The sequence below is a fragment of the Sycon ciliatum genome, chromosome 7 (genome assembly GCF_964019385.1).
Source record: "Sycon ciliatum chromosome 7, ocSycCili1.1, whole genome shotgun sequence".
Lineage (NCBI taxonomy): Eukaryota > Metazoa > Porifera > Calcarea > Leucosolenida > Sycettidae > Sycon > Sycon ciliatum.
This window is the reverse complement of record NC_088649.1, coordinates 5,564,752-5,592,005: the sequence shown is the minus strand read 5'-3', so window position 1 is coordinate 5,592,005 and position 27,254 is coordinate 5,564,752. Positions and strand designations below refer to the sequence as shown.

Sequence of the window (27,254 nt, the reverse complement as noted above, 5' to 3'; positions counted from 1 at the left end):
TTGAAATGCACTGTTAACAGTGCACAAAGCTAGTGCGTATCACTACAAAAAAACCGTACATCTATGATCTACACTACACTACTACTAGACTACAGTACGTACAGAGACAGCAGCATGCAGTACAAACGAGTAGACGTCAGTGCGTCTGAATGCGAGCTTTGGCCATAGACTGCTCTGCATGGATCTGGAGCCAGTGCTTGACTCCTTTGGACCTTTGAGTTTGAACGTCGTTACTTTTATTTGAAAGTTTGAGTGACTTGACCTTCTGTTTGATGTTTTATTCACGCGAACTACTTACCTGGGTGTTACGGTTTGCCGAGGAACACGAGTCTGGAGACGGCTGGAGAGATTAAGACACTGTTGCAGAGATACTGCTAATACTGTAGCTCACTAGTCTCTAACTGCAAAGGGCTGTCCAAGTCCATCAGATTATTAATTTTAGGTTTGAAAGAAGGTCAGAAAAAGTATTTCCCGAGTGCTACGCCGGCGCCGGCGGTGAATTATGATACAAAATTTAAAATTTTATCACTTTGAAAGCAGTTTTGTTGCTGAGTGGATGCCCTGCAAGTGCGACGTGTTGCAAGCGGAACGACTGCTTCGCTAACTGGGCGATGTCTCGCTGGAGGCGGCAGAGCGGTGGAAAATCCCAAGCTGCTGGCAGCACACTAGCGGGCACCAACAATGGCAGCGGAGCTAGCGTTGGCAGTAGCAGTAGTAGTGGCCCCCTGCTGGACGATCCCCGCGGCGGAGGCGGGCATGGCAGCGCGGCGGGAGCGGGCCGTGGCGCTGTGTCTTGGCAGGACCTCGGTCAGACGCGGAGCCACCAGACGTACCTGGCGCAGTGCGGCGCGTGGCAGGCGGACAGCCGCGAGCTGCGCCGTCTGGTCAAGGAGTACTGCAAGCTGGCGCACCAGGCGTCGGCATGCCTGCAGGACATTACCAAGGTGTTCTGTAGCCTGCTCAAGTCTACGCCCGTGTGGCAGGCGTCGGTCGCCTTCCAGCAAGCGGCACAGGCCAGCGAAGAGTCGGCGCGTAAGTTCCGCGTACAGATGACACACGACGTGCTGGGCACGCTGCGGGGCTTCACCGAGTTGCTGCCGGCCGTGGAGGAGAGCGTGCACCGGCACAAACAGAGCGCCGACGAAGTTGACCAATCGCAGACCAACCTGGAGACGGTGCAGGCCAAGCAGGCGTCCATGATGCTCAGCGCTAGCCCGGGGGCGGGCACGGCGACCATGTCGTTCTCCAATGACAGTTCGGACGGTGCGAGTAGCTCTGCGCTTCGTCTCGGACAGGAGAAGGAGGACGAGGCGCTGTGCAGGCTGCAGGCGGCTAGCGTGTCGTTCGCCGAGGAGGACGGAAAGCTGGCGAGTGTGTGGAGTGCCCTGGAGGAGACTAGAAAGAAAGTAAGGACGCCGAGGGGGGACATGACGCGTGTGCGTTCTGCTGGACGATGTACCGATGTGTTGGGTGGGGTGGGGGTGGTGTTTGTCTGTGTGTGTGTGCGTGTGTGTATGTGTGTGTGTGTGTGCATGCGTGTGTGCGTGTGTGTGTGTGTGCGTGCGTGTGTGGGTGTGTGGGTGTGGGGTGCATGTTTGTGTGCGTGTGTGTTTGTGCGTGTGTGTTTGTGCGTACATAGGCGTATCTATATTTTTCTGCTACCGTACACTCTGTACATTCTTGAATTCAAGTCTTGGACACGTTGGCACAAGCTTCATCAAGTCCACATGCACGTCCCATACGGATCGGCGTAGATTTAGCAGCAAAGTAGAGTCACTCCGACCCTATCATGTCAGATCAGCCTGTAACAAGTCACGAGCCTTGCAGGAGAAACCCTTTGTGTGTGCGTTTGTGTGTACGCGTGTATGTGTGTATGTGTGCGTACGTGTGTGTGTGTGTGTATGTGTGCGTACGTATGTGTGCGTACGTGTGCGTGTTTCATCTCTGTACGTGACCAGCTTGTTGGTTCGGCGCTCGTTTCCTCGATGAATTGCCTAGGGTGGCGGAGCAAGCACGAGTCAGAGCTCTTCTGTGAGCTAGGCAAGTACCAGGTAGGTTAGTCTGTGAACCAGCCATTATTCTAACCAGGCGCATATATAACGATTTCCCAAAATTGACTAGTTTACGTGTACCAAAGGTAACGATTCTCACTCATTCTCAACGCTCAATAGGACAGTGTATGTATCGATTTCTGTATAACAATTTCTATTTTAACGACAGATTTCTCCTCGCTAACTCGTTAGAGTTAGCACTTCGTTAAATTTAAACAATCGACGAGGAGACAATAGTCGTAAAATGGCAATAAATAAGATAAATTGTGCACTCATAACAACAGCAAAAAATGAAGAAAGTTAAGTTCCATAACGTTTTCTTGTGACTGTCATCACAGCCATAGTAGCTACATGTGTATAAGTGTGTGTTTTAGTTATTACATTTTTATGTGACGGCGTTCCACTGATGACAGTCACAAGAAAACGTTATGGAACTTGACTTTCTTCATTTTTTGCTGTTATGAGTGCACAATTTATCTTATTTAATGCCACTTCGTTATTATATATTATGGCTTTTACCAAGAGTACATGAAAACCAGAGTGTGCAGCTCGGATGGGTTGCTGTCACGGCGAAATTCCGTGATTACATCATTTTAGTGATGTAGTGCGTACAAGCAGGATTCAAGCAGGTCTCTTTCTGCACAACTGCAGCTCAGTTGTACGCACTACGCCATTTCCCGCCTCAGATCTGGGCCAAATATGATGTAATCACGGAATTTCGCCGTGACATACACCCATAGCAGAAAAGGCCCCAAGCTGCACACTCTGGTTTTCATATACTCTTGCTTTTACAGTAGTCTGTTACCCTGGGGGTAGAAATCATGGCGATGCGCCCACCGCAAATTTTTGTTCTTGACTTCTTTGTTGTGCGGTGATGACGGCGGAATTTTTTCTTTTTACTGTGCTATTTTACAATATTGTTTGTCTGCTTTTGTTTCCATGCCAGGATATTGGCAGCTTGGAGGATAGCATTGTTCATATGGACCCGATCAAGCATGCCAGTCAACAATGGATGTCCGTTGCCATGGTAAGCAAGATGGTGGAAATGGGCCGAGAGGCAGTACATCACGATACGCCTCTTTTTAGGGAGTTTAAATATGATATAAACTTGGTGTCTAGTGACTTGGACTGTGTGTCTTGTCTGTATGTGCAGATGCAGGTCACCATCATAAAAATTAATGTATTATGTCAGGTACTAGTAATGTTGGGTATCATCATTCATAGTGTAGGGGGCTCATCCAAGGTCTCAGATCAGATCTGATGCGTATGTGCGCGCGCGTGTGTGTGTGTGTGTGTGTGTGTGTGTGTGTGTGTGTGTGTGCATGCATGTATTTGTTCGCTGAGTCTGGCTTTCCCCGCCCGGTGGACAACACGTCTCCTGATCTGCCCCTTACGGGCCACATAGCCAGTCATGGCTGTGGAAGAAGGAAAGAAGGAAGGATGATGTGTTTGTATGTGCATATGTATGTGTGTGTGTGTGTGTGTGTGTGTGTGTGTGTGTGTGTGTGTGTGTGTGTGTGTGTGTGTGTGTGCACAAGTTGCTATGGCTTCTGCTGTAGCATCGCTATCATCGCCTCCGGCGATGGGCGTCCAATGGTCCAATGGTGTGTGTGTGTGTGTGTGTGTGTGTGTGCATGTGCATGTGTGTGTGTGTGTATGTGTGTGTGTGTGTGTGTGTGTGTGTGTGTGTGTGTGCATGTGTGCATGTGTGTGCATGAGCGTGCGTGTGTGTGCATGTGTGTGTGTGTGCGTGTGTGTGTGTGTGTATGTGTGTGTGTGCTCACGACTCCAGAGTAACAGTCGGCTTCGTGACAGGGCGTCTCTCTCGGCTAACGACATCCAGTGCATCACGCTCTGCCGTAACCAAGACGACATGCCAGAACCGATGCGTGACAGCCTCAGCAGTCGCATTGATGAGCTTCTCGAAGTAAGACTGAAAACAACCGGTGCCAGTTTATCATGCTTTGCTCTCTTTGGTCAGATATAGCTGGGGTCTGGGTGTTATAAATCTGCCCTTGGCTGAATTAGGCTAAGGTATGGGTGTTATAATTCCGCTTTTGGCTGAATTAGATTGAGGTCTGGGCGTTAAAAACCCATTTATGGCTGGATTAGGTTGAGGTCTGGGCATTGCAAATCTACTTTTAGCTGGACTGGGTTTGGTCTGAGCATTGTAAATCCACTTTTGGCTCAATTAGGCTCGAATGGGTTTCTGAAAGGTAAGGCACGTCAACGCAGATTATTGCAGAAGTCACAGTGGACGTGAGGGAGAAGAGATTTTAATTTTTTAATGTAACGAAACTCACCGTGTTGTACACATTATCACCTTTACATGATGTCAGGCTGCAAAAGTCGATCTCTGTGACGGTCCGCATTCTCTCTCCTTACTTCTCTATTTTTTCTCTTCTTTCTCTCTCTCTCTCTCTCTCTCTCTCTCTCTCTCTCTCTCTCTCTCTCTCTCTCTCTCTCTCTCTCTCTCTCTCTCTCTCTCTTTCTCTGTCTGTCTGTCTGTCTCTCTCTCTCTCTCTCTCTCTCTCTCTCTCTCTCTCTCTCTCTCTCTCTCTCTCTCTCTCTCTCTCTCTCTCTCTCTCTCTCTCTCTCTCTCTTTCTCTCTCTCACACACACACACACACACTCATCCTGTGCACAGAGCTACATGGCCGAGTTCAATGCACTGCCAGACTCGGTCACCTGTGTTCCAGCCGGGTTTCACCACAATCCCGAATCCATCGAGAAGGCACTGAAGGTATGAATCCTCTGATGTTGCAAACTGCAATCTTGTTTTTATTGTACATTCCTTAGTGCATGCAGCATAGTCATCACGGAGTCTGTTCCCCTCCTCATCACGGAGTCTGTTCCCCTCATCACGGAGTCTGTTCCCCTCTTCATCACGGGGTCTGTTCCCCTCTTCATCACGGGGTCTGTTCCTCTCCTCATCACGGAGTCTGTTCCCCTCTTCATCACGGAGTCTGTTCCCCTCTTCATCACGGAGTCTGTTCCCCTCTTCATCACGGAGTCTGTTGCATCGAAAATAAACATATAGGGCGGGGGGTCATACCAGGCTGGCAAAGGGCTGCCTTTCCGCGTCTGTGGGATGCCAATATCACCCCGAGATCGGGCGTTAGATGCAGCTCCTACAAATCCTACCAACGGTTGTTGCATCTTGTGATGAGCTAACTAGCCCTACGTGCACTGTAAGACCAGTAATATTAACAAACATTTAATGCTAACAATTTGATGAATTTAAAAAATTCATTAACATTTTGAAGTCGTTATATACAAAACGTTATGTACATGTACAGTCATTTGCTGGTTTTGAGACGGAATTCGTTAGAATTTCACCTCACTAACCCACAAAAATCCGGAGTTCGTTAACTTTAATCGACGTTAAAATATCTGGTCTTACAGTAAGTAAAAGCCAAAGTACATGTCTACTCCTGGCCGTGTGTCTGCACCTGTACATCCATGGCCGTGTATTCGAAACGCCGCTAATTTCCTAGTTATTAAAAAAAATGTGAAATGACCCACCTACTGTTGTGGACATTGAACTCAGATGGGATGACCGGGGCCGGCACCCTTGCGTACGCACTGTAAAAACAGACCAGCAGTGCTCTCGGCTGCAAGGCCAGCGCCCCGTGACCACTCAGCATCTCAACGGATTTCTAAGGTCACAACAGTATTCTGTATACGCCATGGCATAGAGTCAGCGTCCACGCGAAAAGTACCTAAATCCGACTTTTGCCCTTTCTGTTGGGCTGGAAATTTTGTTAGTTTGTACTTGGTCTAATCGCTTCATTTTACATACATGTTTCCTCAGTCTCAGTTATAAAGCCATGGCTTTTAGGGGCATCGGATAATTTCATCGTGTGATTTTTCAAGCAATAAACATCGGCTATTTGGGCCTAATCTTCCTACTTGTTTTCCCGAGGGAGGCTCCCGCCTCTGCATTGCCACACCAATGTCGGATGCCTTCCAACACCACTGGCTCTACAACTGAGACTGGCTTTATAATTTTTTCATTTTTTTCATTTTCTGCTTTATTTTTTACTGCCTTTGTAATCGAATTTTCCACGATGGCGTTAAAGGTGCGGACATTCGGTAAAATAGAAATGTGTTCGGTTGTGACAGGATTCCGCTTGGCACAGGGTTCGGGCAGCTTTACTGTACTGGTTCAGACTAGGTGATGGGTAGGTGGCTGCAGTGGAGTTTGCGAATCCTTAGAAGAAAATAGATATCCCCCAGGAATGGAATACAAACCAGGCCCGCTCCACCCGGCAGAAAGGACTAACTACAATTGCGCTCGGCCTACACCACAGTACAGTGAAGCCTGTCTAAGACGACCACCGCTCAAGGGACCTTCAAAGTGTGGTCTCTGTTACCAGGTGGTCTCCTTATCCAGGGTCATTTGACTGGAATTAGCATCCCTTGGTCCTGGCTGCAGTGGTCTTCTGGGCCAGGTGGTCACCTTATCCGAGTGATCGCCTTGACAGGTTTACTCCACATAATGTGTGCCCTGGATCAGTTCTGATTTAATCACTGCAGTGTGTACATGTGTACGTCCAGCTGCATTCGTACCACTTCCAGGGCATCACAGGCCGTGCATGTTGACCGCGCCAAGTATTTACTCTGGGTCAGATATCACCGTGTGCAACTGTACATGTAGCCTGCGGAGCAAGATTAGCATGGCTGTAGCATGGCTGTAGCATGGCTGTAGCATGGCTGTAGCATGGCTGTAGCATGGCTGTAGCATGGCTGTAGCATGGCTGTAGCATGGTTATAGCATGGCCGTAGCGTGGCCGTAGTGTGGCTGTAGCATGGCCGTAGCGTGGCTGTAGCATGGCTGTAGCGTGGCTGTAGCATGGCTGTGGCGTGGCTGTAGCGTGGCTGTAGCATGGCTGTAGCATGGCCGTAGCATGGCTGTAGCATGGCCGTAGCATGGCTGTAGCGTGGCTGTAGCATGGCCGTGAGATACTGGCATGGCGTTAAACCAGGCAGAATCACCCTGTTCCCGGACATGCATGCCATAAAGAAGTTGTGCTGTGCGTGTGATGATAGTATTCCAGGCTAAAACAACCTGAAGGGTGCGTTGATCCGTAACCATGAATTATTGTTTTTAAATCTCTAACTGCTTGTGTTGTGAATGTTGCATGCAGAGTTGCTGCACTGACCTGGAAGCTAAGGCAGCGGGTTTCTGCGGTATGGAGATGACTGACCCAGCCGCACTGCGTCCTCAGATGCTGCTGGACCTGCCACGATCACAGTGCACTATAGGTTAGTCGCGAGTTGGTGGGAGGGAGGGAGAGAGACAGACAGACAGACAGACAGACAGACAGACAGACAGGCAGACAGGCAGACAGACAGACAGACAGAGTGACTGACTGACTGACTGACAGACAGACTGTCAGACAGAGAGAGAGACACAGAGAGACAGAGGGAGACGGAGGGAGACAGAGAGAGAGAGAGAGAGAGAGAGAGAGAGAGAGAGAGAGCTTCCTCGGACGAAGAAGCTCTCTAAAAGTGTCTGCCACGCTAATCCCATCAGCACCACCATGCTCACCATCTGCCATTGACTTTGTTTCTTTGTGTTTTCTATTTCTATTCTTGTCGTGCACGTCGCTGCTACTGCCGCTGTAGGCTCACAGTTCTTTGATTCTGTCCCTTACAACGAAGCCAACGCAGCGTTCGAAGCACGGCTGGTAAGCGCACGCCCCTGTGGGGATGATGTTATCGTCCGTGAACTGGCACAGCTTTCTAGCACATGCACGCCCTTTGTAGTCCCCTAGGTTCTCTTGCTGTCGTTGTTGTTCTCTTCCAGTCTATGTGGGCATGTGTACTTTCATAAAACAAACACAAAAATACGAACTGTATAGTGCCCTTCTCCTAACTCACGGTGTTGTCGGGTGCCGAAGAACGGAGCGGAGAAGAACGACCAGCCTAGAATCTCATCAAGCACAGCATGCCAATGTATACACGGTGACTCAACTGTGCATAGACTGTACAGCATACCAATGTACCGTATTTTTCCGGTTGTAAGTCGACCTTTTACGACTTAAAATAGAAGGAGAAAGGGTGGGGGTCGACTTACAACCGGGATTCGACTTATAACCGGGAACTATCAGTATCTTACAAAAAATGACCTGCACTGCATGCACGAGTGCACCATGTTTACACATTTTGCCAGTTTATTGGCCTTTTTCAAGGATTGGGACGTTATATCCTCCAATAAGGAATGTTTACATGATTTGTTGATGTGTTAGTAGCAGGAGGTGGTTAGTAGTGCTTCTTTGGGTGAAAACTTTAAAACACAGAATTGAGACCTCCAGATAGGGGGGTCGACTTATAATCGGGGTCGACTTACAACCGGTAAAATACGGTATACGTGGTGACTCAACTGTGCATAGACTGTACAGCATGCCAATGTATACACGGTAACTCAACTGTGCATAGACTGCACAGCATACCAATGTATACACGGTAACTCAACTGTGCATAGACTGTACAGCATGCCAATGTATACACGGCGACTCAACTGTGCATAGACTGTACAGCATACCAATGTATACACGGTGACTCAACTGTGCATAGACTTTACAGCATGCCAATGTATACACGGTAACTCAACTGTGCATAGACTGTACAGCATACCAATGTATACACGGCGACTCAACTGTGCATAGACTGTACAGCATACCAATGTATACACGGTGACTCAACTGTGCATAGACTGTACAGCATACCAATGTATACACGGTGACTTAACCCTTTACTGTCCGTACATACAAGCATCGATCCAATGGGATCGAAGGGGTAGGCATTTTGAAATTATCGTAACTTGCTCAAATCTAGGTCTTTTGGAGAGATCGAAATATGTAGGTTGAAGAGAAAAGTCTCAGCTCTCGCCTCGAACAATTCCCGAAGCGATACGAAGAGCGGTTGCTGAGTTATCGCACTCGTAATTCTGGTCCCGGGAAATGTGCGTTCAGAGCGCGACGCGCATGTCGACGGCTGGGATTTTCCCTGTTTACGTCACCTGTTGGCAAGGCTACACCGATTCAAATTCGAAAGTAGGTTCCCGGGAGTCTCTACGAAAATATTTGAGCTCGATACGAGCAACAGGGGTGACATGGTGGATTGAGATCGATCTCGAGCGTGAGCTCAGCGCTTTTGCGCGTTCCCTGGCTTGCAGCGCTGGACCAGTGCATCCTGTGGGGCCGAGTGTGGGCTCATTGCGTTCGTCTCGTCAAGACCTTTCCAGGATGCCCAAGATCGTGGAAATCGTCAAATTCAAACCAAAGTTACGTCTAATTTTAGTTTCAGATTTTGTGGTTGCGTGGGCTTGTATACATTTTAATCGGACAGTAAAGGGTTAACTGTGCATAGACTGTACAGCATACCAATGTATACACGGCGACTCAACTGTGCATAGACTGTACAGCATACCAATGTATACACGGTAACTCAACTGTGCATAGACTGTACAGCATACCAATCAGGGAGTCGTACTCAAACTAGGGAGGTGACACGGCACAGAAATCCGTGTCACAGGGGTTGACTCGCACCCGTGACCCCTCGTTGTTATTTTTGGAATAGCTCAGTCCAGTCCAGTCCGAAAGGTCATACTTGGATCGACTCGCCTTCTGTACTTCACCTCCAAGCGTGCAACGCGAGACCTGCAAAGTATGATTTTTCTGTGGGGAACGATTTTGCCATTGATCAAGTTTTCATTGGAGTGCCCTACAGCCCCCTACATTGTATCCAACGACGTAGGAGCTGACAATGTAAGAGGATTTCCCTGGAAATAATGATGATGGTGGTGTGACTGCTGCAGGAAAAATGCTGGCTGTTTATGACAGTATGACTCGATGTACAATGTAGCTCTCTTGTATGGTACTTAACCCCTGCTATAAATGTGGTGTTTAGGAAGACTGGTGTATTGTGCAAGTCATAAAGAAGAAATGGGGCAGATACACGACTTACAATTTTCAAAAACCAGCTTCGTGTTATGTCTAATTTGTGTCAAAATTGTAGTATTTAGACATGACAATATCATTGGCTGTACTTCTCTAATATGGTACATAACCCCTGCTATAAATGTGTTATTTAGGCAGACTGGACCATTGTGCAAGTCATAAAGAAGAAATGGGGCAGATACACGACTTACATTTTTCAAAACCTGGCTTCGTGTTATGTGTAATTTGTGTCAAAATTGTAGTATTTCAACATGACAATATCGCTGGCTGTACTTCTCTTATATGGTACTTAACCCCTGCTAGAAATGTGTTGTTTAGGAAGACTGGTGTATTGTGCAAGTCATAAAGAAGAAATGGGGCAGATACACAAATTACAATTTTCAAAAACCAGCTTCGTGCTATGTGCAATTTGGGTCAATTTTTAGTATTCGGATTAACCTAGGATACGACTCTGAACAGTTCTGAACAGTTACCGTGACACTACACGCCGTCTCATAACTGCTGCTGTTGCCATCACTGCTATCAATTAGTTCGGACATGGCAGGAGGTAAACAAATTGCTGGTAGTCTTTCAAAGAATACTGGCGAGTGATGGGCTGTAAACGAAATGTGCTGCCTCATTAATTTCAAAAACTAGACACCCATGCGGCACGCTTGGAGGTGAAGTACAGAAGGCGAGTCGATCCGAGTATGACCTTTCGGACTGGACTGAACTATTCCAAAAATAACAACGAGGGGTCACGGGTGCGAGTCAACCCCTGTGACACGAATTTCTGTGCCGTGTCACCTCCCTAGTTTGAGTACGACTCCCTGATACCAATGTATACACGGTAACTCAGCTGTGCATAGACTGTACAGCATACCAATGTATACACAGTGACTCAACTGTGCATAGACTGTACAGCATACCAATGTATACACGGTAACTCAACTGTGCATAGACTGTACAGCATACCAATGTATACACGGTGACTCAACTATGCATAGACTGTACAGCATGCCAATGTATACATGGTGACTCAACTGTGCATAGACTGTACAGCATACCAATGTATACACGGTGACTCAACTGTGCATAGACTGTACAGCATGCCAATGTATACACGGCGACTCAACTGTGCATAGACTGCACAGCATACCAATGTATACACGGTGACTCAACTGTGCATAGACTGTACAGCATGCCAATGTATACACGGTGACTCAACTGTGCATAGACTGTACAGCATACCAATGTATACACGGTGACTCAACTGTGCATAGACTGTACAGCATACCAATGTATACACGGTGACTCAACTGTGCATAGACTGTACAGCATACCAATGTATACACGGTGACTCAACTGTGCATAGACTGTACAGCATGCCAATGTATACACGGTGACTCAACTGTGCATAGACTATAGTATTAGTACATGAAGATAAGAACGGTCTGGGCTTAGTGGGCTACAAGGCTGACCCCCCCCCCCCCCCCCCAGTTCTACGGTGCAGTATACTGTTCAGTGATGCATAATGATGCCTGCCTGGTTCTCGTGAATAAAGGTTTGTTTGCACTTGACTGTTTGATTGAGCATCTGAGAAAAAAATGAGCTGCGAATCGGTTGGAAGAGGCTAAGACTGTCAGGGAGAGGAGTCCGCCAGTGCCCTCGCTTGTTCAGACGCGAGTTGGGTTTCCGCTGTGTTTGAATTTTGTGCCTGCCCGCTTGTGCATTTTGTGTACGTGCGCCCCATGTATGTGTGTGTGTGTGTTTGTGTATGTGTGCGTGTGCGCGCGTACGTGTGTGTGTGTGTGTGTGTGTATTTGTGCTTGTGCTTCTGTAGAAATGCGTCGAGGACCTTGTACGGCGAGGAGAGCAAGCGCTTGCAGCAAAAAAACCAGACAAGCCCAAGGCTGCGTTGCGTAGCTACGATCGCCATGACCTGGCCGAATTCCTCCTGAGTCATACTTGCAACACGATCACAAATGCCGCTGCTAAAACCGCCGTGCAGCTGGTGTTTGGTAAAGCGTATTTGGTAGGTGATTCCCGATGTGAACTGCTGTTGGTCTGGCATGGCTTGTGTGTGTGTGTGGGGGGGGGGGGGGGGGGTATTTGTCTGTTTCTTTGGCCATTCACACATGCGCACACACAAACACACACACACCTTGGACGCGCTGCTATATTCTGGCTATGAGGAGCCCATGGGGGGTTGAGCAGGTTCGGAACAGTAGGGGTGATGACGGGATAGCAGGGCTGCCACGCTTGGAGGAGAAATCTGACGGGGGTGCGGGGGTATCCCCCGGCGGGGGTGCAGGGGGCAATGTCCCCTGCAGGGGTGCAGGGGGCAGTGTCCCCTGCGGGGGTGCAGGGGGCAGTGTCCCCTGCGGGGATGTAGGGGGCAGTGCTCCCGCGGTGAAATTTTTTAGGAAAATGGCTTGCTGTTGGACGATTTCGGAAAAATCGGAGCAAGTCGCAGCCCTGGGATAGGTCCTGTGGTCTACTGATACGCTGACCGCAATTGCAAACGATGCAGAAGGAGCTGCGGTCTGTGTTGGTTGCTCTGGCCGAGCCACGGCTACACTTGTGACGCTTCATGCCTTGGCGCGATAGCACACAGCGGTTGCAGCGGGCGCAGTGGAAGCCGCAGCGTTCGCAGGACATATTGTTTGTAACTGGTGACTCAAGTGTGTCAGAAGATGCCTCTGCTGGTGATGTTGCTGGCGAGCACTTGTGTCCGGCAAATCCACCCTTGCTCCGGAACCATCTGTCGCACTGGTCGCAGTGACAACTTCCTGGCTGTTGGCTTACGGGCACACACACACACACACACACACACACACACACACACACACACACACACACACACACACACACACACACACACACACACACACACCTACACACCTACACACACCTATTCTCCTACCGTTGTGCTTCTGTGCCTTGCCCTGTTCAGGTGTTGGTCAAGCCGAGCTCTGACCACCGATATCAGCGCGCCTCCACCATAGAGCTGAGAAGCAGCCAGCTCACTGTCACCGTACCCTCCATGTGGTGAGCTCCGACTCTAGCTGGCTATGAACCGTGTGGAACCCTGCAAGACTAGTACTCCTTAAAACTCCCCTTTTTCACGCACGTCTGTCTATCAGGCACCTATCTGCCCTCTCTTTAGAGTGTCGGCTGTTCGCCGAAAGTGGGCCCCGAAAACATTTGATTGGCATAACAAGTGTTTGCTTGCATGCAGCAAGTTCGTATGTTCCGAGTTACTGGCTATTCCTAGTTATGGGCAGTCCCTGGTCCCAACCTGCTCGGATAAGGGGAGGAGGTTCTACTGCACCAGACCCCGGTGATTCAGGTGTACGTACAGTGACGCCTAAGACGACCGCTCAAGGGACCTTCAAAACGTGGTCTCTACTGAGAGGTGTTCGTGTGTAGTCATGTTACTCTGACCAGTTACCACCCCCTGTTGCGTCATCCAAAACCTAGACACGTATTGGGCTCGTGGTTGTTTTATTCTCCAAGTGATTGACTCTCTCTCTCTCTCTCTCTCTCTCTCTCTCTCTCTCTCTCTTTCTCTCTCTCTCTCTCTCTGTCTCTCTCTCTCTCTCTCTCTCTCTCTCTCTCTGTCTGTCTGGCTCTCTCTCTCTATCTCTCCCTCTCTCTCTCTCTCTCTCTCTCTCTCTCTCTCTCTCTCTCTCTCTCTCTCTCTCTCTCTTTGCGTGATTCTCCCCCCCCCCCCGAACAGGTGGCTGGTGGAGGATGCACCCACATTCGGCCCAGTCCGTGTCAGCAGTGACCTCACAAAGCCGCTGGGTGTCGTCAACGCTAACTACACGCTCTCCGTGGATATCAGCACGGCCGCTACAGCCACCTCATGGTATGTTTGTTTTAAAGCGAAGTTGGGGCCAAAGAGAGAGTTTATTTCTTTCCATGAGAAAATATATACAGAGGCCATTTTTACGATAAATGATTTATATACACAAAATGCATGCACGAAGTCACTACACGTACACGTCATCTTCCTGCCATTTGGTTCCGTGGCGCATGTCCATGTACATTGTGATATCAGCTCCCAGTGCATAAAAGATCTTGACCTGTGTATGCTCATATACCGTACTGTGCACAATCCAGCGCACCGAGTCTGACCCGAGATCCGCGTTGCTGTACGCCGTACTGTGCTGCGTGACAGCCTTGATCTAATGGTCCCATAAGCCCATTGTGCAATCATCGGACGTAATTTGTACCATGAACCTCCCACACAGCCGCCTGGTCTCTGCCAGGTCTCTGATCCAACTTACTCGGTTGATGTTGGAGGCCATGCATGCAGACTTTATGTGTTCTTGAAGGCCGGTTGTAGTAGTTAGCAGCGGTTCCCGCATGGGTTCCATGCCAACGCGTAGTTGCCGAGGCTACTACGGACGCTTGTAAGCATTCACAAACTCAATTTGCTACATTGCAGTTTGTGAATACTTATAATGATCCCATTCATCCGTACATGTACTGTAGTAGTAACCATGGTAGCAAACATTGCATTACATTTGCGAAGGACTAAAGGGACCGTCACTTAATTTTTGCCGACTACCCGCCAAAAAAATCTTTTCGTTTCACGTGATCAGACACGTCCGCGAGCGCGTACGACTCGCGCGCGGGCGCCCGCGCTGCCTTTCACGTCAGGCAATCTGTTCACGCCACATGGCTGGATAGCGCGTACATATGCAAACATGATTGAAGACTTGTATTTGTAAAATCAATTTTTTTCCAAGTCCAGGCGCGGCGCTAGGCCTAGCTAGGCATTTATTTTCGGAGAAACACTACTCATTGTAGTAAAAAGTAACAATGAATAGCGATAATTATCATCTAGGAAGGATCGCTACCCTAACGCGAAGGAAAGGCCTTGCGCGGCTGCTCTACGAAGTGTTGAAGAAAGACTCATCAAAGTCAGTTGGTGGACGAACAACTCGCTGGCGCCGGAAAACTTGGCCCCCAACGATGGTGTTTGGTGAATCATCAAGCATAATGTCTTGTAGCAGTGTTCACCGAGGAAGGAGAACGCTCTAGCCGCTGCTGTTGTCCGTTTCATCCACGTTGGGCGTTAGCTGCACCGCGCCTATTGTGTTTTAGTATTCCATGGACACACATTAGCATTCAGAGCGATTGTGGAGCCACAATTTACTTCACACAGCGTTGTATTGTCCACGAGCGCAAACTAACGTTACTTCATTATCAGCAGTAACTGTTACTCTTCATCCTACATGTAGACTTGGAGTATACACGGCCTTGTCACGACAGCGACAGCTCTACAGAGTGTTCAAGTGAGAAACATTAATTTCTAATTTTCTAATTTTCTATTGTTGGTGGACGAATAAATGGCTGGTTCCGAAAAAACACGGCCTGCACCGATGGTGTTTGGTGGATCATCAAACAGGGTGACCAGCAGTGTTCACCGAGGAAGGAGAATGCACTCGCCACCACTCCGATTCATCCAAGTGGGCGTTAGCTGCGCCGCGCCTATTGTGTTTTAGTATTCCATGGACGCACACTAGCGTTCTCAGCGATTGTGGAGCCACAACATATCTTCATGCGGCGTTGCACTGTCCAAGAGCAGAAACGTCAGCAGTGACCCATCATCATACATGTAAATTTGGAGTATACACACCATGCGCCAATGGGCCTTGGCACAACAGCGGCAGCTCTACGGAGTGTTCAAGTGAGAAACATTTGTTTCGACTTTTGGTGGACGAACAAATCGTCGGTGCCGGAAAACTTGGCCTGCGCCGATGGTGTTTGAACCATCGAGGGCTCCGGAAGCAGCAGCTGAGCCAGATCAGCCAGTCTTGCAAACTCTCAGTTGCCGGACTCCGTGCTGCAGCTAGCAGCACTGGCATCAGCCGGAAATATTTTTCCGCCGATACCCGTTACTTCCAGTTCTGTCAAGGGCATAACTGGAATCCATTGCCAGGTGATGACTTTTTACTTTATGTGTTATTTTGCTGCCGAGTTGTTCAGAACTTTTCAGCCCCGATCTGTCCATGTCTACATGTCGGCCATCCGCAAACTTGATGTGGAAGTTGGCTTTACCTACCCGTCAGGCCCAATGACTCTCCTCGCAAGGTTCCTGTCGGGCATCAACAGGTCATCATCGACACAGCGTCATCGCCTGCTGATAACCCCTCAACTTCTCAGGGAGATTAGCCGGCATGTTGCCTTTCCACGGATGTGGCACCCTCATGACAAGGTCATGCTAAGGGCAAACTGACTGCTTTATTTTAGCTTTACATTACCGCAGTCAGTCCAGCACAATACGCCAATCGTATTTCACTATTACTCGCGTGTCATAATTGGGGATATGGGCTGCTCCGCCCTATATCCCTGATATGCCAACTGGACGAAAAGTGTGTTCTGAGCCTGTATCGCGTATAATAGGCTCATCGTAAAACAAATAATATAAGGCTTAAAAATCAGGGTTCACGTGACACTCGGGTTCCAGCCAAGTTTTCCGCATCCGCAGGAACGCTACCCCCCCCCCCCCCCCCCCCCCCTCTTGAATCATAGCATAGTGGACTCTGCAATGAACAGATTATGAAACTCCCTGCAGATTTACTACAGTCATTTCTGGTGACTGGTCTTGGGGCACCGTGGAAGCTGTGACTGGTTGCCAAGTTTTGTTTTGTGACTGATCATGGGGCATTTGTGACTACTTCGAAGCACAGCTCTGATTGATCAGAGTCTTACTGTTGTGAATATTTATATCGATTGAGAAGTCAAGCAGCCACGGGGCGCTGGCCTTGCAGCTGTGAGTATGCATACGGTACATATTCACATGACTCCATTGTATGCTGGACACTGCTGGTACATTGTTGCAGTGTGTAAGTGAACTGCAGAACCTATTCCGTGATGAAACACCTACTCTTGAAAGACTGAATGTTTGAGCTAATAGTCTTTTACTTCACTCTCATGCTGCTCATATAATTATACCATACGCCAGAAGACCCTAAGTTAGTTCTAAGATTTTGTGGACCATGTGACCATGTGGTACTTTCACTCTACAGCCAAGTCAACCTCTTCGTCAACACACAGGGTTTTCCTCAGACACAAGCGAATGGTTTACTCCACTCTGGAGAAGAACAAAGTTTGCTCTCTCGAACACCGACCGCAGATAACTACGGAATGTACTTCAGAAGTAGGAAGTGCAACAGCTGCTAGAATATTGAACTGTCGTCCACACAAAACAAATAAAGACAACTGAAAACCAAAACACATGCAACTGCCAACATGCATGTAACAGCAACTGCAAGCCAGAACTACAGACTCCGCGCAGGGAGGAACAGGGGAAACAGAGGTAACGCTTCCGACTCCGAGAGCTTCGAATAGCAGCGGACAAAACAATCCAATAGTGAATCCATCAACCTTGCGTGTCACCTTGCGCTACCGCAAACGAACACCTATGGATGCACAGTGCAGCACAGACTCAGTGCATGCACGGTGTAATAACTGGAGTACATGTAAACCGACAACGGTCACCTTGCACCCTATGCAGTAAGTTACAAAGGCGGTGCCAACAAAAGAGCAGGGTTCGTGTATCGTGCACACTCCAATGGCACAGCAGAAAATGTTCTCACCAATAGCCACTGCTAGCTGTTTTGTCATCTTGCTGTGCCAAATGATGCTGTATAGACTCGCCAAGCAAAAATGGACTGCTTATGAGCGTGAACAGGCTGGATGGGGTGACTGATGGACTGTCGGAGTTGGCGTACCACAGAAATCGTGTCGCATCTCTGTATGCTGGGTTGGCACTGATTTGTAAAATGGCCTTCTCAGTATCGCAGGTCATGACGATTGGTGGCAGGCAAAATCGTAGAACAATGATGAATTGCCTAATGGCTAGGTCGTTGTTAGTAAGATTGCCTGAATCCTGGATGTCAACACAGTCTAGGTCCCACAGATCTGGGATGGTGCAGGAGTCGAAAGTTGCATCAGTTAGAGAAACGATAGCTGGCATGGCTGCTCATCGGCGTAGCTGAGTGCTTGGAGTGACATGTTCGGCCAGTCACCACAAAACCGACTGTGGTAGGCAGAAACTGTAGTCCTGGCGGAAGTCCTCTGGTGCTCCCCGTCAAGACTCCCAGAGGAAATCTGCACCGATCAAGACGACTGACTATCTTACGGTCAATGGCGATACTGGTTGATGCTGCACTAGCTGCTGTTGCGCTAGATGCTGGTACCTCGTCAGCCACAGGCTGGTCAGCTACTATGTTGGTACTGCTGTCAGATTTCTGTTGAGATTCAGGGCAGATCGTGACATGATGGTGACTCTGATTGGTGACCCATGCGAGAACACACATTACACTTGCGGGTGGCCTTGCACTGAGTTGACTGGTGCCCTGTGCGCAAACACACAAAGCAACGCTTCTGTTCAATCAGTTATTCTTTCCGCTGTGCTACTGTTGTGTATTTCGCGCAGCTTTTGTCCAGGTGAGATCCGCCGCAGAATGCACACCCTCTCATACTGCTGGCATTCCAGTTAACATCAGACCGCTTCCTTCTGGTGAACTTGCATGCGCCTGTCACCAGTGCACCTGCAGAATAGTGAGTGACATCTTCTGCTGTAGTACCGCCTGTGTTTGTGCGGCGCAGAAAGGCGTCTTGCATGATAACATAACGTTTCAGTGCTGTTCTGAAGTCATTCAGTTTCCATTGTGTCCCTGCATCTGAAAAGCCTCGCGATTCGTCCAGTTGAATCAGCGTTCGGCATGATCCGTATCTTGGTCACAGCACCGTGTGATGATCTGGTGACATCAGACGGATATAATACACAAGAGACAATTGTGACATTTCTACGTTGTGTTTACTTCAGATACATAATCTAAATGAAAGGGGGGTTGTCAACCGACAACCGCTCTATTTAGTTGCTTTTCACTCTTAAGATGAAAATTCTTTTATTAATTATGTCGAAAAATTATGCGGTTGTCAGTTGACAACCACCCTTTAATTTACACTGCAGTTGCGTGATGTCCACCACTTTCTGTACATAATCTAAGAGTACTAAAACAGCCACTGACTTCCAACTACCAAGGGAAAGCCAGCCCAAGCGCAGGAGAACCGTGCGCGCGCGCGGGTACGTGACATATAATATCGTAGTAGAGCTGGCAGGCAAGGCATGATCAGGGTTTCAGGCCCTGCCTGTAAACGCTCTGATTGGCTCAAACCCTGGCAACAATCACGTGACATGTCTGAAAGTACAAGTAGTTGCGATTTATGCTGAAGTTCAAACTGACGGAACACGTGCAGCGCTACACCATGAACCGTGTGGAAACAAAAATAAGTAGAGGAGACACGGGATAACAGACATGAACTCAGGGTCAAACTGATAACTGTGAAACGTGAATGCATGCAGTATATGGAGACAAAACAAAGTCACAGAATTCAGTACGTAACAAGTACTACACACTAACCTCGTACATGAGAATGTCACGACACCATTTGAATTAGCTCTTACACCCCACTTATGTTTCAGTCAGTAAGAGTACACATGCGTACTTACGTTGACTCTATTTTATTTGACTTGTCCAACACCATCGTTGTGAGCCTTCGGCACTTGGGAATACACAGGACAGATAAGATAGCAGCAAGAGCATCTCCCCGCTCTGTGAACACAGCTCAGACGCCATGCTTCATGTTTGTGTGCCCATGGAATACAAGGACACAATAGACTTGGTGCAGCTAACGAAATGGAGGAACGGTCGACGGCCTGAGTGTTCTCCTTCCTCGATCAACACTGACAGTCACCACATACCATGCTTGATGTTTCAAGCACCATCGGCGCAGGCCACGTTTTTCGGCACCGACGATTTGTTCGTCCACCAAAAGTCGAAACAAATGTTTCTCACTTGAACACTCCGTAGAGCTGCCGCTGTTGTGCCAAGGCCCATTGGCGCATGGTGTGTATACTCCAAATCTACATGTATGATGATGGGTCACTGCTGACGTTTCTGCTCTTGGACAGTGCAACGCCGCATGAAGATATGTTGTGGCTCCACAATCGCTGAGAACGCTAGTGTGCGTCCATGGAATACTAAAACACAATAGGCGCGGCGCAGCTAACGCCCACTTGGATGAATCGGAGTGGTGGCGAGTGCATTCTCCTTCCTCGGTGAACACTGCTGGTCACCCTGTTTGATGATCCACCAAACACCATCGGTGCAGGCCGTGTTTTTTCGGAACCAGCCATTTATTCGTCCACCAACAATAGAAAATTAGAAATTAATGTTTCTCACTTGAACACTCTGCAGAGCTGTCGCTGTCGTGACAAGGCCGTGTATACTCCAAGTCTACATGTAGGATGAAGAGTAACAGTTACTGCTGATAATGAAGTTTGCGCTCGTGGACAATACAACGCTGTGTGAAGTCAATTGTGGCTCCACAATCGCTCTGAATGCTAATGTGTGTCCATGGAATACTAAAACACAATAGGCGTGGTGCAGCTAACGCCCAACGTGGATGAAACGGACAACAGCAGCGGCTAGAGCGTTCTCCTTCTTCGGTGAACACTGCTACAAGACATTATGCTTGATGATTCACCAAACACCATCGTTGGGGGCCAAGTTTTCCGGCGCCAGCGAGTTGTTCGTCCACCAACTAACTTTGATGAGTCTTTCTTCAACACTTCGTAGAGCAGCCGCGCAAGACCTTTCCTTCGCGTTAGGGTAGCGATCCTTCCTAGATGATATCGCTATTCATTGTTACTTTTTACTACAATGAGTAGTGTTTCTCCGAAAATAAAGTCAGCTGCCTGGGCATTACTGCCATTAGGCATTAGTACCGCCGGCATGGGCATGCCTAGGCCTAGCGCGTGGACTTGGAAAAAAATTGATTTTGCAAGTCTTCAATCATGTTTGCATGTACGCGCTATCCAGCCATGTGGCGTGAACAGATTGCCTGACGTGAAAGGCAGCGCGGGCGCCCGCGCGAGTCGTACGCGCTCGCGGACGTGTCTGACACGTGAAACGAAAAGATTTTTTTGGCGGGTAGTCGGCAAAAATTAAGTGACGGTCCCTTTAGTCCTTCGCATTACATTTACTGTACATGCAGTAGTAACCATGGTAACATACATTACATTACATTACCTGTACATGTAATAGCAAGAGTCCATGTACTCTTGGTAGTAGTAACTGACATTACATTGCATTTACTCAAACAGTCAACCAGGGTATCGACTCCGAGATCTGCTGAAAACGTTGCACGGCCCACCATCTGGGCTACACAGGAAAAGTTTTTTTTCTTCTTTCTTTTACCCTGAAGGTGAGTCATGCCCGAAATTTAAAAACTCATGCAATTGTGAATCTGAACTGGGGGAATGTACAGTGCTGCCAACTGAAATCCGACCCCCTCAGCGGCGCGCTCACATCGCAATCACCCAACACGGGATGGTAAAACTACGAAGCAGAGACTGAACCCACCGCTCAGGTGGTCGGATTTCAGTTGCCAGCACTGTATTTGCTGTAACTGTAATTGGATACTATATACAGTCAGAAAGTGCAATAACTAGGTACAAAACTGACAGAGTACTGAGACATTCGACGTCCCGACACCTAGCACAGTGATGGAGAGTTACTCTTAACTCGTATCCATATTTCCTTTTCCTTTCTACATTTATTTATGGCTCAACATCCGAGTTTCAAAATGATAATAATAGTTACAGTTCGCATGTTACTCATGGAAGGATCCATGGGCTTAACGCATCTGTGACGTCATTGCTTTGATTACAGTATTTTCCCTTTTCCATCCCCTCGACTACTGAATACTTTGACTGTTGCCTCAGAAATTCTGTCTCATGTCTGGTCACCATGTACAGCCCATTCTCTCATTGTCTGCTTATTGTCACAGTTGGCGGCTAAACAGCACAAGCTTCGGCCGACATTAGTGACATTAGTGGTAAGCCTCATTATTATGTTGCAATGGGAAAAATGTAACTTGAGTCTGTTGACGAACTTTTACATCAAAACATTGCCGGACCCCTCCACTCTGCACTGAACAACCACATCCCTGTCATTGCGCGACTTTACTACTGATGCTGCTCTGGGGCCAATAGCTACATTCCCAACCAAAAATATACTTCCCGCTCCACTGGCGCCAGCACCGATGAGCATATTTTGTGATTCGTTTACTAGTGTTGGTTTCACGCACATGTACATGTAGCTGGACGTTACAGATCTGGTGCTTGGGTCATTCCCTTCCGCCAAACGAATATCCGTGCGTGTACCATACGCTGTGCTTCACAGCCTCGTACTACTTTGTGTAGAGGGTTTGCTCTTTCGGTAGTTTCCAGTTTGCCTTTTGGAGTCTGCTGGAGCTTTGTTAAGATTCAAACACGTACCAGTACCAATTTGATTTTAACTAGTTCCAATACCGCCATTGGTGAGTGATGCAGCCAATGGGCTGTGGTCTGTATCTCAATTTGAAGTTGTGACGTGCTGAACTCCACTTGTGCCATGTAATGCTACACAAGAGTACGCCATAGGTCTGGAATGGGGGTCTCCGGATATGTTTATCATTGAGCAGGTTAGAGGTGTAACATACTAATGTTGTCGAGTCGCACCCTCTTTGAGTTGGATAACTTTCGCTGTGAGCTCATCAATTGTTGTCTTCATGTATATCATTTCTTGATCCTTATTCGGTTCTCTCAGAAGCCACTTTGGCAGTTAGAGTGGAAAGTGTAGTGGACAGATTATTTATTATACTTTTGAGAGCATCCATGCCTGGACAGCCATGGAGTGGCAAATGTGTTCTATTTCCGAAGTTCCAACAAGGTCCGGGCGGGGTAATGAGCTCCATTTCTCGATTGACAGTTTCCTGCGCCAGCTGGTGGAGTGCTAAATGCATGAGCAGTGTCAGATCCATGTTCTGGTTTAGGGCCATCTTCAAACTGTTAGATACTGATTGGGCCAAAACTACAGGGAAAAGAAAGTCTTACAGTCAATTTCAAAAATATAGACGCATGGTATTTTTGAAATATTTCAAATTTCCCTGGAGCTTTTCGAGAATTTCTTTCGAATATTGCTCAGGTCCTTCCCCCAATTACTCTCTTATAGATTTTTAGGCGATCGGATATCAAACACCCAATTTCGAAATTTGTATGCAAAAAATGTGTATGCACAAAGTGATCACAGATTTAATGTGGTATAGATGCTGGCCTAACGGTTTTTCAAATCACGCATCTATATTTTTCACTGTAGAGGCGGAGCTTCGAGAGTGAGGGGCCAGATGCTCCTGAGTGCTGATAATGGAATCAATTGTAAAGTTTTTTTCTCCTTGAGAAAAGGAAAGGAGGGTGAGTGAATGGTGACTGAAAAAATTAATTTATAGAAAAGAAAAAGGACCAAGGAACTACAAGTTACGATATAATGCCCACTAACACCACCAGTTACTAAACAATCAGCTCATGCTATAACATTGCACGACGGTACTGACCGACGGTACTGACGTTCTACAACTAACTGGCTAACAGCACTAGCACATCTTGGATGCGCATTCCAACTGCCTTCCAACTTGGACGGTTCTTAGTTATAGAAATAACATAAGAATAAGGAGGGGAAGGTATTAGTGGACATTATAACGTTACTTGCAGTTCCTTGGTCCTTTTTCTTTTCTATAAATTAATCCTTGGCTCTCCATCCGAAAAATTTAATACTAATCCTTTTAATGAAAAAGAAGAAGGACAAAATGTTACGAGTTAATTGAATTGGCTCACCATCCAAATTGAAACCTTTTTGTTTTGAGAAAAAGAAAACAATGGTTAACCCCCGATCACTGGGAAACCGTTGCCTTTTATAGTGTGCTATTTTCCTTGGTTGACGGGATAATGGCCATGGGATCCTCATAATCTAACGCTCTTTGAAGCATGGAGGAGCAATCAATTCCATGCTCAAGTTATTCGCTAGCAATTATAGACAACCGCTGGTGGGAAGCACATGCCAACCGTATGCTTTCATTTGTGTATCTGTGTTATTGCATGGGTATGTGGATGCGTCGTATCCTGTGTTTCAGCAAATACTGGTCAAACGACGTATGGAGAACCGCAAACGCAAGACACATCTAGTGGTGCGTCTGCTTGCCCCCCCCCCCCCCCCCAGGCAGTGGAAAAACGTCACTACTCAAGTCGTTGCACAAGCGTCACACGCTCTTCGACAGGTTGGTCGACTTCCTTTGGCGTGATCGGGGGGACCGAATCGAGAGTGCGCGAACCCGCGGAATCCAGCGCTTTTACCACGAAGGCATCGTTTTTCTCGATCTAGGTGGCCAATACCGATATATGAGTAATCACCAACGCCTGACAAAGTTTTCCACCGTCCCAGCAGTGAATATCATCACTGTTTCTAGCGTGGAGACAAAGGTATGTGAACGTCATTCGGCTAGCAAGTGGTGCAACTTCATAGCATGCAGCTGTGAAGATGGTGAGGAGAAAGGCAATGGGGAAGGAGGGAGCGACAAGACAGCCAACAAGGTGCTCATGGTAGCTTCCCGGCGAGACAAGGCTGGAGAATCGCAGCGTGATGTAGTCAGCGCCGAATGTGAGCTTCTGAAGGATACAATGGGCGATCATCTTCAGTTCATGGACCAGCCTGTGATCTTTGTCAATGGTGTTGACGAGAATTGCGATGGTGTGGCAAAGGTGCGAGACATCATCGAGGAAATGAAGAGATAGGTGAAGGTGAGAACTATATTGTTTTAAAGGATTTATTACACTCTGAAGGCACTGGTACAAGTGGAAAACTTTGTTTGTAATGTAGCATCTTCTCTCTGAAGGTAATCCGAAGAACAGCAAACTCCTGGGTAACGTTAACAATATTCCCATAATGCAATGAATAAAACTATAATTATGCGCACTCACATCACAACCATAGCAACGACTAAAGTGTTCCAGAAGGTTTTCTTGTATGGAATTCGTGACTAAAAGGAACGGTGAAACTACAATAGGATTTGTACACTTGGAGTGAAAAAACGAGGATACTAGAACAACTCAGAACAGAGAAAACAGCACTTCTTCTGTAAAAGTTTTTTCATGGCCAAAGTGGTTGGAGCTACCTTAATGCACTGACGTACTCTCTTTACATACTCAATGAAGTTTGGTGCGTCTGTTTCATACCTAAAATTTCAACACACCGAACAAACACTAACACACGTTATCCAATAGGGAACTGGTCCTCTGTACCTAAAATTTCTGTTCACCTAACCTGGCCTGTTGCCCTCATACCGAAAATATTGAGTACCGAAAATTTCTGAAATTCCGAGTATTTATCCAATGTATTGTGGAGTGAAGCTTCCCTGTACGTGCTTTGTGACTACACTCGACCGTCTTTTATCCGGCCACCTTGGTACCGAGCACTGCCCGTACCTCAGGATACAAAAAAAGTTCAAACCCCCAGAAGCATTTTTGCCATAGGAACTCAATCTGAAGGTGCCCGTATCTGTGGCGTCCGGATAAGAGACGTTTGAGTGTAATTGCATTGTAGCGACCCTTTGTTTCTCCTGTGTGTCCATGATGCAGGAACTAAGATGGTGTTCGCTGGTCTCAAGAAGAAGAGCGAGCGCAAGGGTAAGTGTACATGGGCAGTTGGAGTTTTTGTCCTTGGTTTGGAACTGCAGAGATGATGACTGTGGAGACCTGTGTAATTAGTTGTGTCTGAACTCTACGTTGAAAAATGCCCTGCTGTCTGATGATCACGTATGAACACGTGCAACTTGGCAGACAGCCATATGCCTCGGGGTGCGGAACAGTATTTCAGCATTGGAGAACACTGCCTGCTTGTTGAGATGGGCTAAAGTCATCCCTCTTTAGTCCAGAACGATTTTCAGTAGCCAAAATGTCCTCTTCATGCACTTTGCAGCAGTAAATCAGATTTTCTAATCCCGCGCCCTCCCTAACCCAGCACGATTTCCGTAGCATAAATGGTGCCGGGTTATAAAGGGACCACTGTACACGTTGCTTGTAAATTGTTCATGCTCGTTCCCTGGGTGTTTGCTTTGGCTCTCTAACTCGGCCGATATCCACTATGGTCTCTATTGTGAAATCTGGGCTCCTATGTTTTCAACCCTCCCTGGCCCAGAGCTTCTATTGGATACTGTTGGTGACTTTGTTCGAGTGCAATTTTAAAAGACCCATGGCCATCTTGTGTGTCGGTTTGGTGTGTGCATCATCCATAGTAGAGAGGTTCCGGGGTACGATTTTCAGTGCCAAAATCCGTATGGGCTCTACGAATTTTTTCGAGGTGTGCTCAATACGATTTTTTGGCACGGAGAATCCGTGTGGACTGGCTTTCATACGAACCATGTTTCGTATGGAGATTTTGCGTCATCGGGTGCAGAAAGATTTTTGCGTACACATTTGGTACGAGAAACATCGATTTTCCGCGGGTAGTTTTGATTTCGGTACAAATCTTCAAAATAAAAAGGCATAGCGCGGGAACGTGTGACGTGTTTGCGATCGTAACCTAGGCAATGACGGCAAACACATAAGTTCCGTACTCCGGAACATTTCACGGCTCGAAAATGACGTATAAAAAATCCGTAGCACCTCTACGGATTTTGGCACGAAAAATCGTACTCCGGAACCTCTCTAATAACACTGCAGGATTGTAGCAGTGATGATACGATGTGTTTTGCTCAGCTCCCCCAAACTTATGGTCATCGTGTGTGTGTGCTTTGTATTCTCCTTTTGCCCAGATCTGATTGCATACATCAAGGAATCTACCGCCTAATTATTTATCATCCACCATCTGTCTATCTGCCTTCATCTTCAAGTCGGTTGCACGCTTCGGCGCGTTTGAAAACCTAGCCGGGTCGCTTTTCCACACCTGCCAATATATTTGGAATTTATACGAAAATTTAGTATTCTCTGACTTTGTTGCCTGGCTGTGTCTAGCAAACCATTGTTGCTGGATTGTGAGTTTATTTGCTGTTTGTTTCTCTCGCAACAGCCAAACTCGTTCCATTGCGCATCCGAAAGCATTGTCAATGATCACCTAGCAATTCAACCAGTCGAGTCTTCACTGGGCAGCTGGAACCTGCTGGCAAACATTCTCAGCATCGCCCCAAGTGGGCTGATCGCCAAATGCAGTGGGGTTTTACTCAATTTCATTCTGGTGCTGTTCTCCGGTCGTGTGGCGTTGCTCTTCAGTGTCTCTGGTGGCTGGTTCCTTTCTCTGTGAGGCATAGCAATCACACAAATTCCATGCTGCAAGTGATGTTATCTCTCCGGTTTGGA

General features: G+C 47.6%; 1 protein-coding gene across 1 annotated transcript; it reads left to right on the top strand.

The window, feature by feature from the left end:
- The first annotated feature begins 236 nt into the window (after positions 1–236).
- Positions 237–27,254, top strand: LOC135820818 (uncharacterized). Its single transcript, XM_065333858.1, has 14 exons — positions 237–1,406; positions 1,959–2,051; positions 2,998–3,078; positions 3,844–3,978; positions 4,699–4,794; positions 7,202–7,319; positions 7,683–7,744; positions 11,841–12,032; positions 12,954–13,048; positions 13,740–13,871; positions 21,878–21,925; positions 24,038–24,701; positions 25,539–25,586; positions 26,714–27,254. The coding sequence occupies exons 1-11, from the start codon at positions 612–614 to the stop codon at positions 21,912–21,914; spliced, it is 1,836 nt and encodes a 611-aa protein (XP_065189930.1). The 5' UTR covers positions 237–611; the 3' UTR covers positions 21,915–21,925; positions 24,038–24,701; positions 25,539–25,586; positions 26,714–27,254.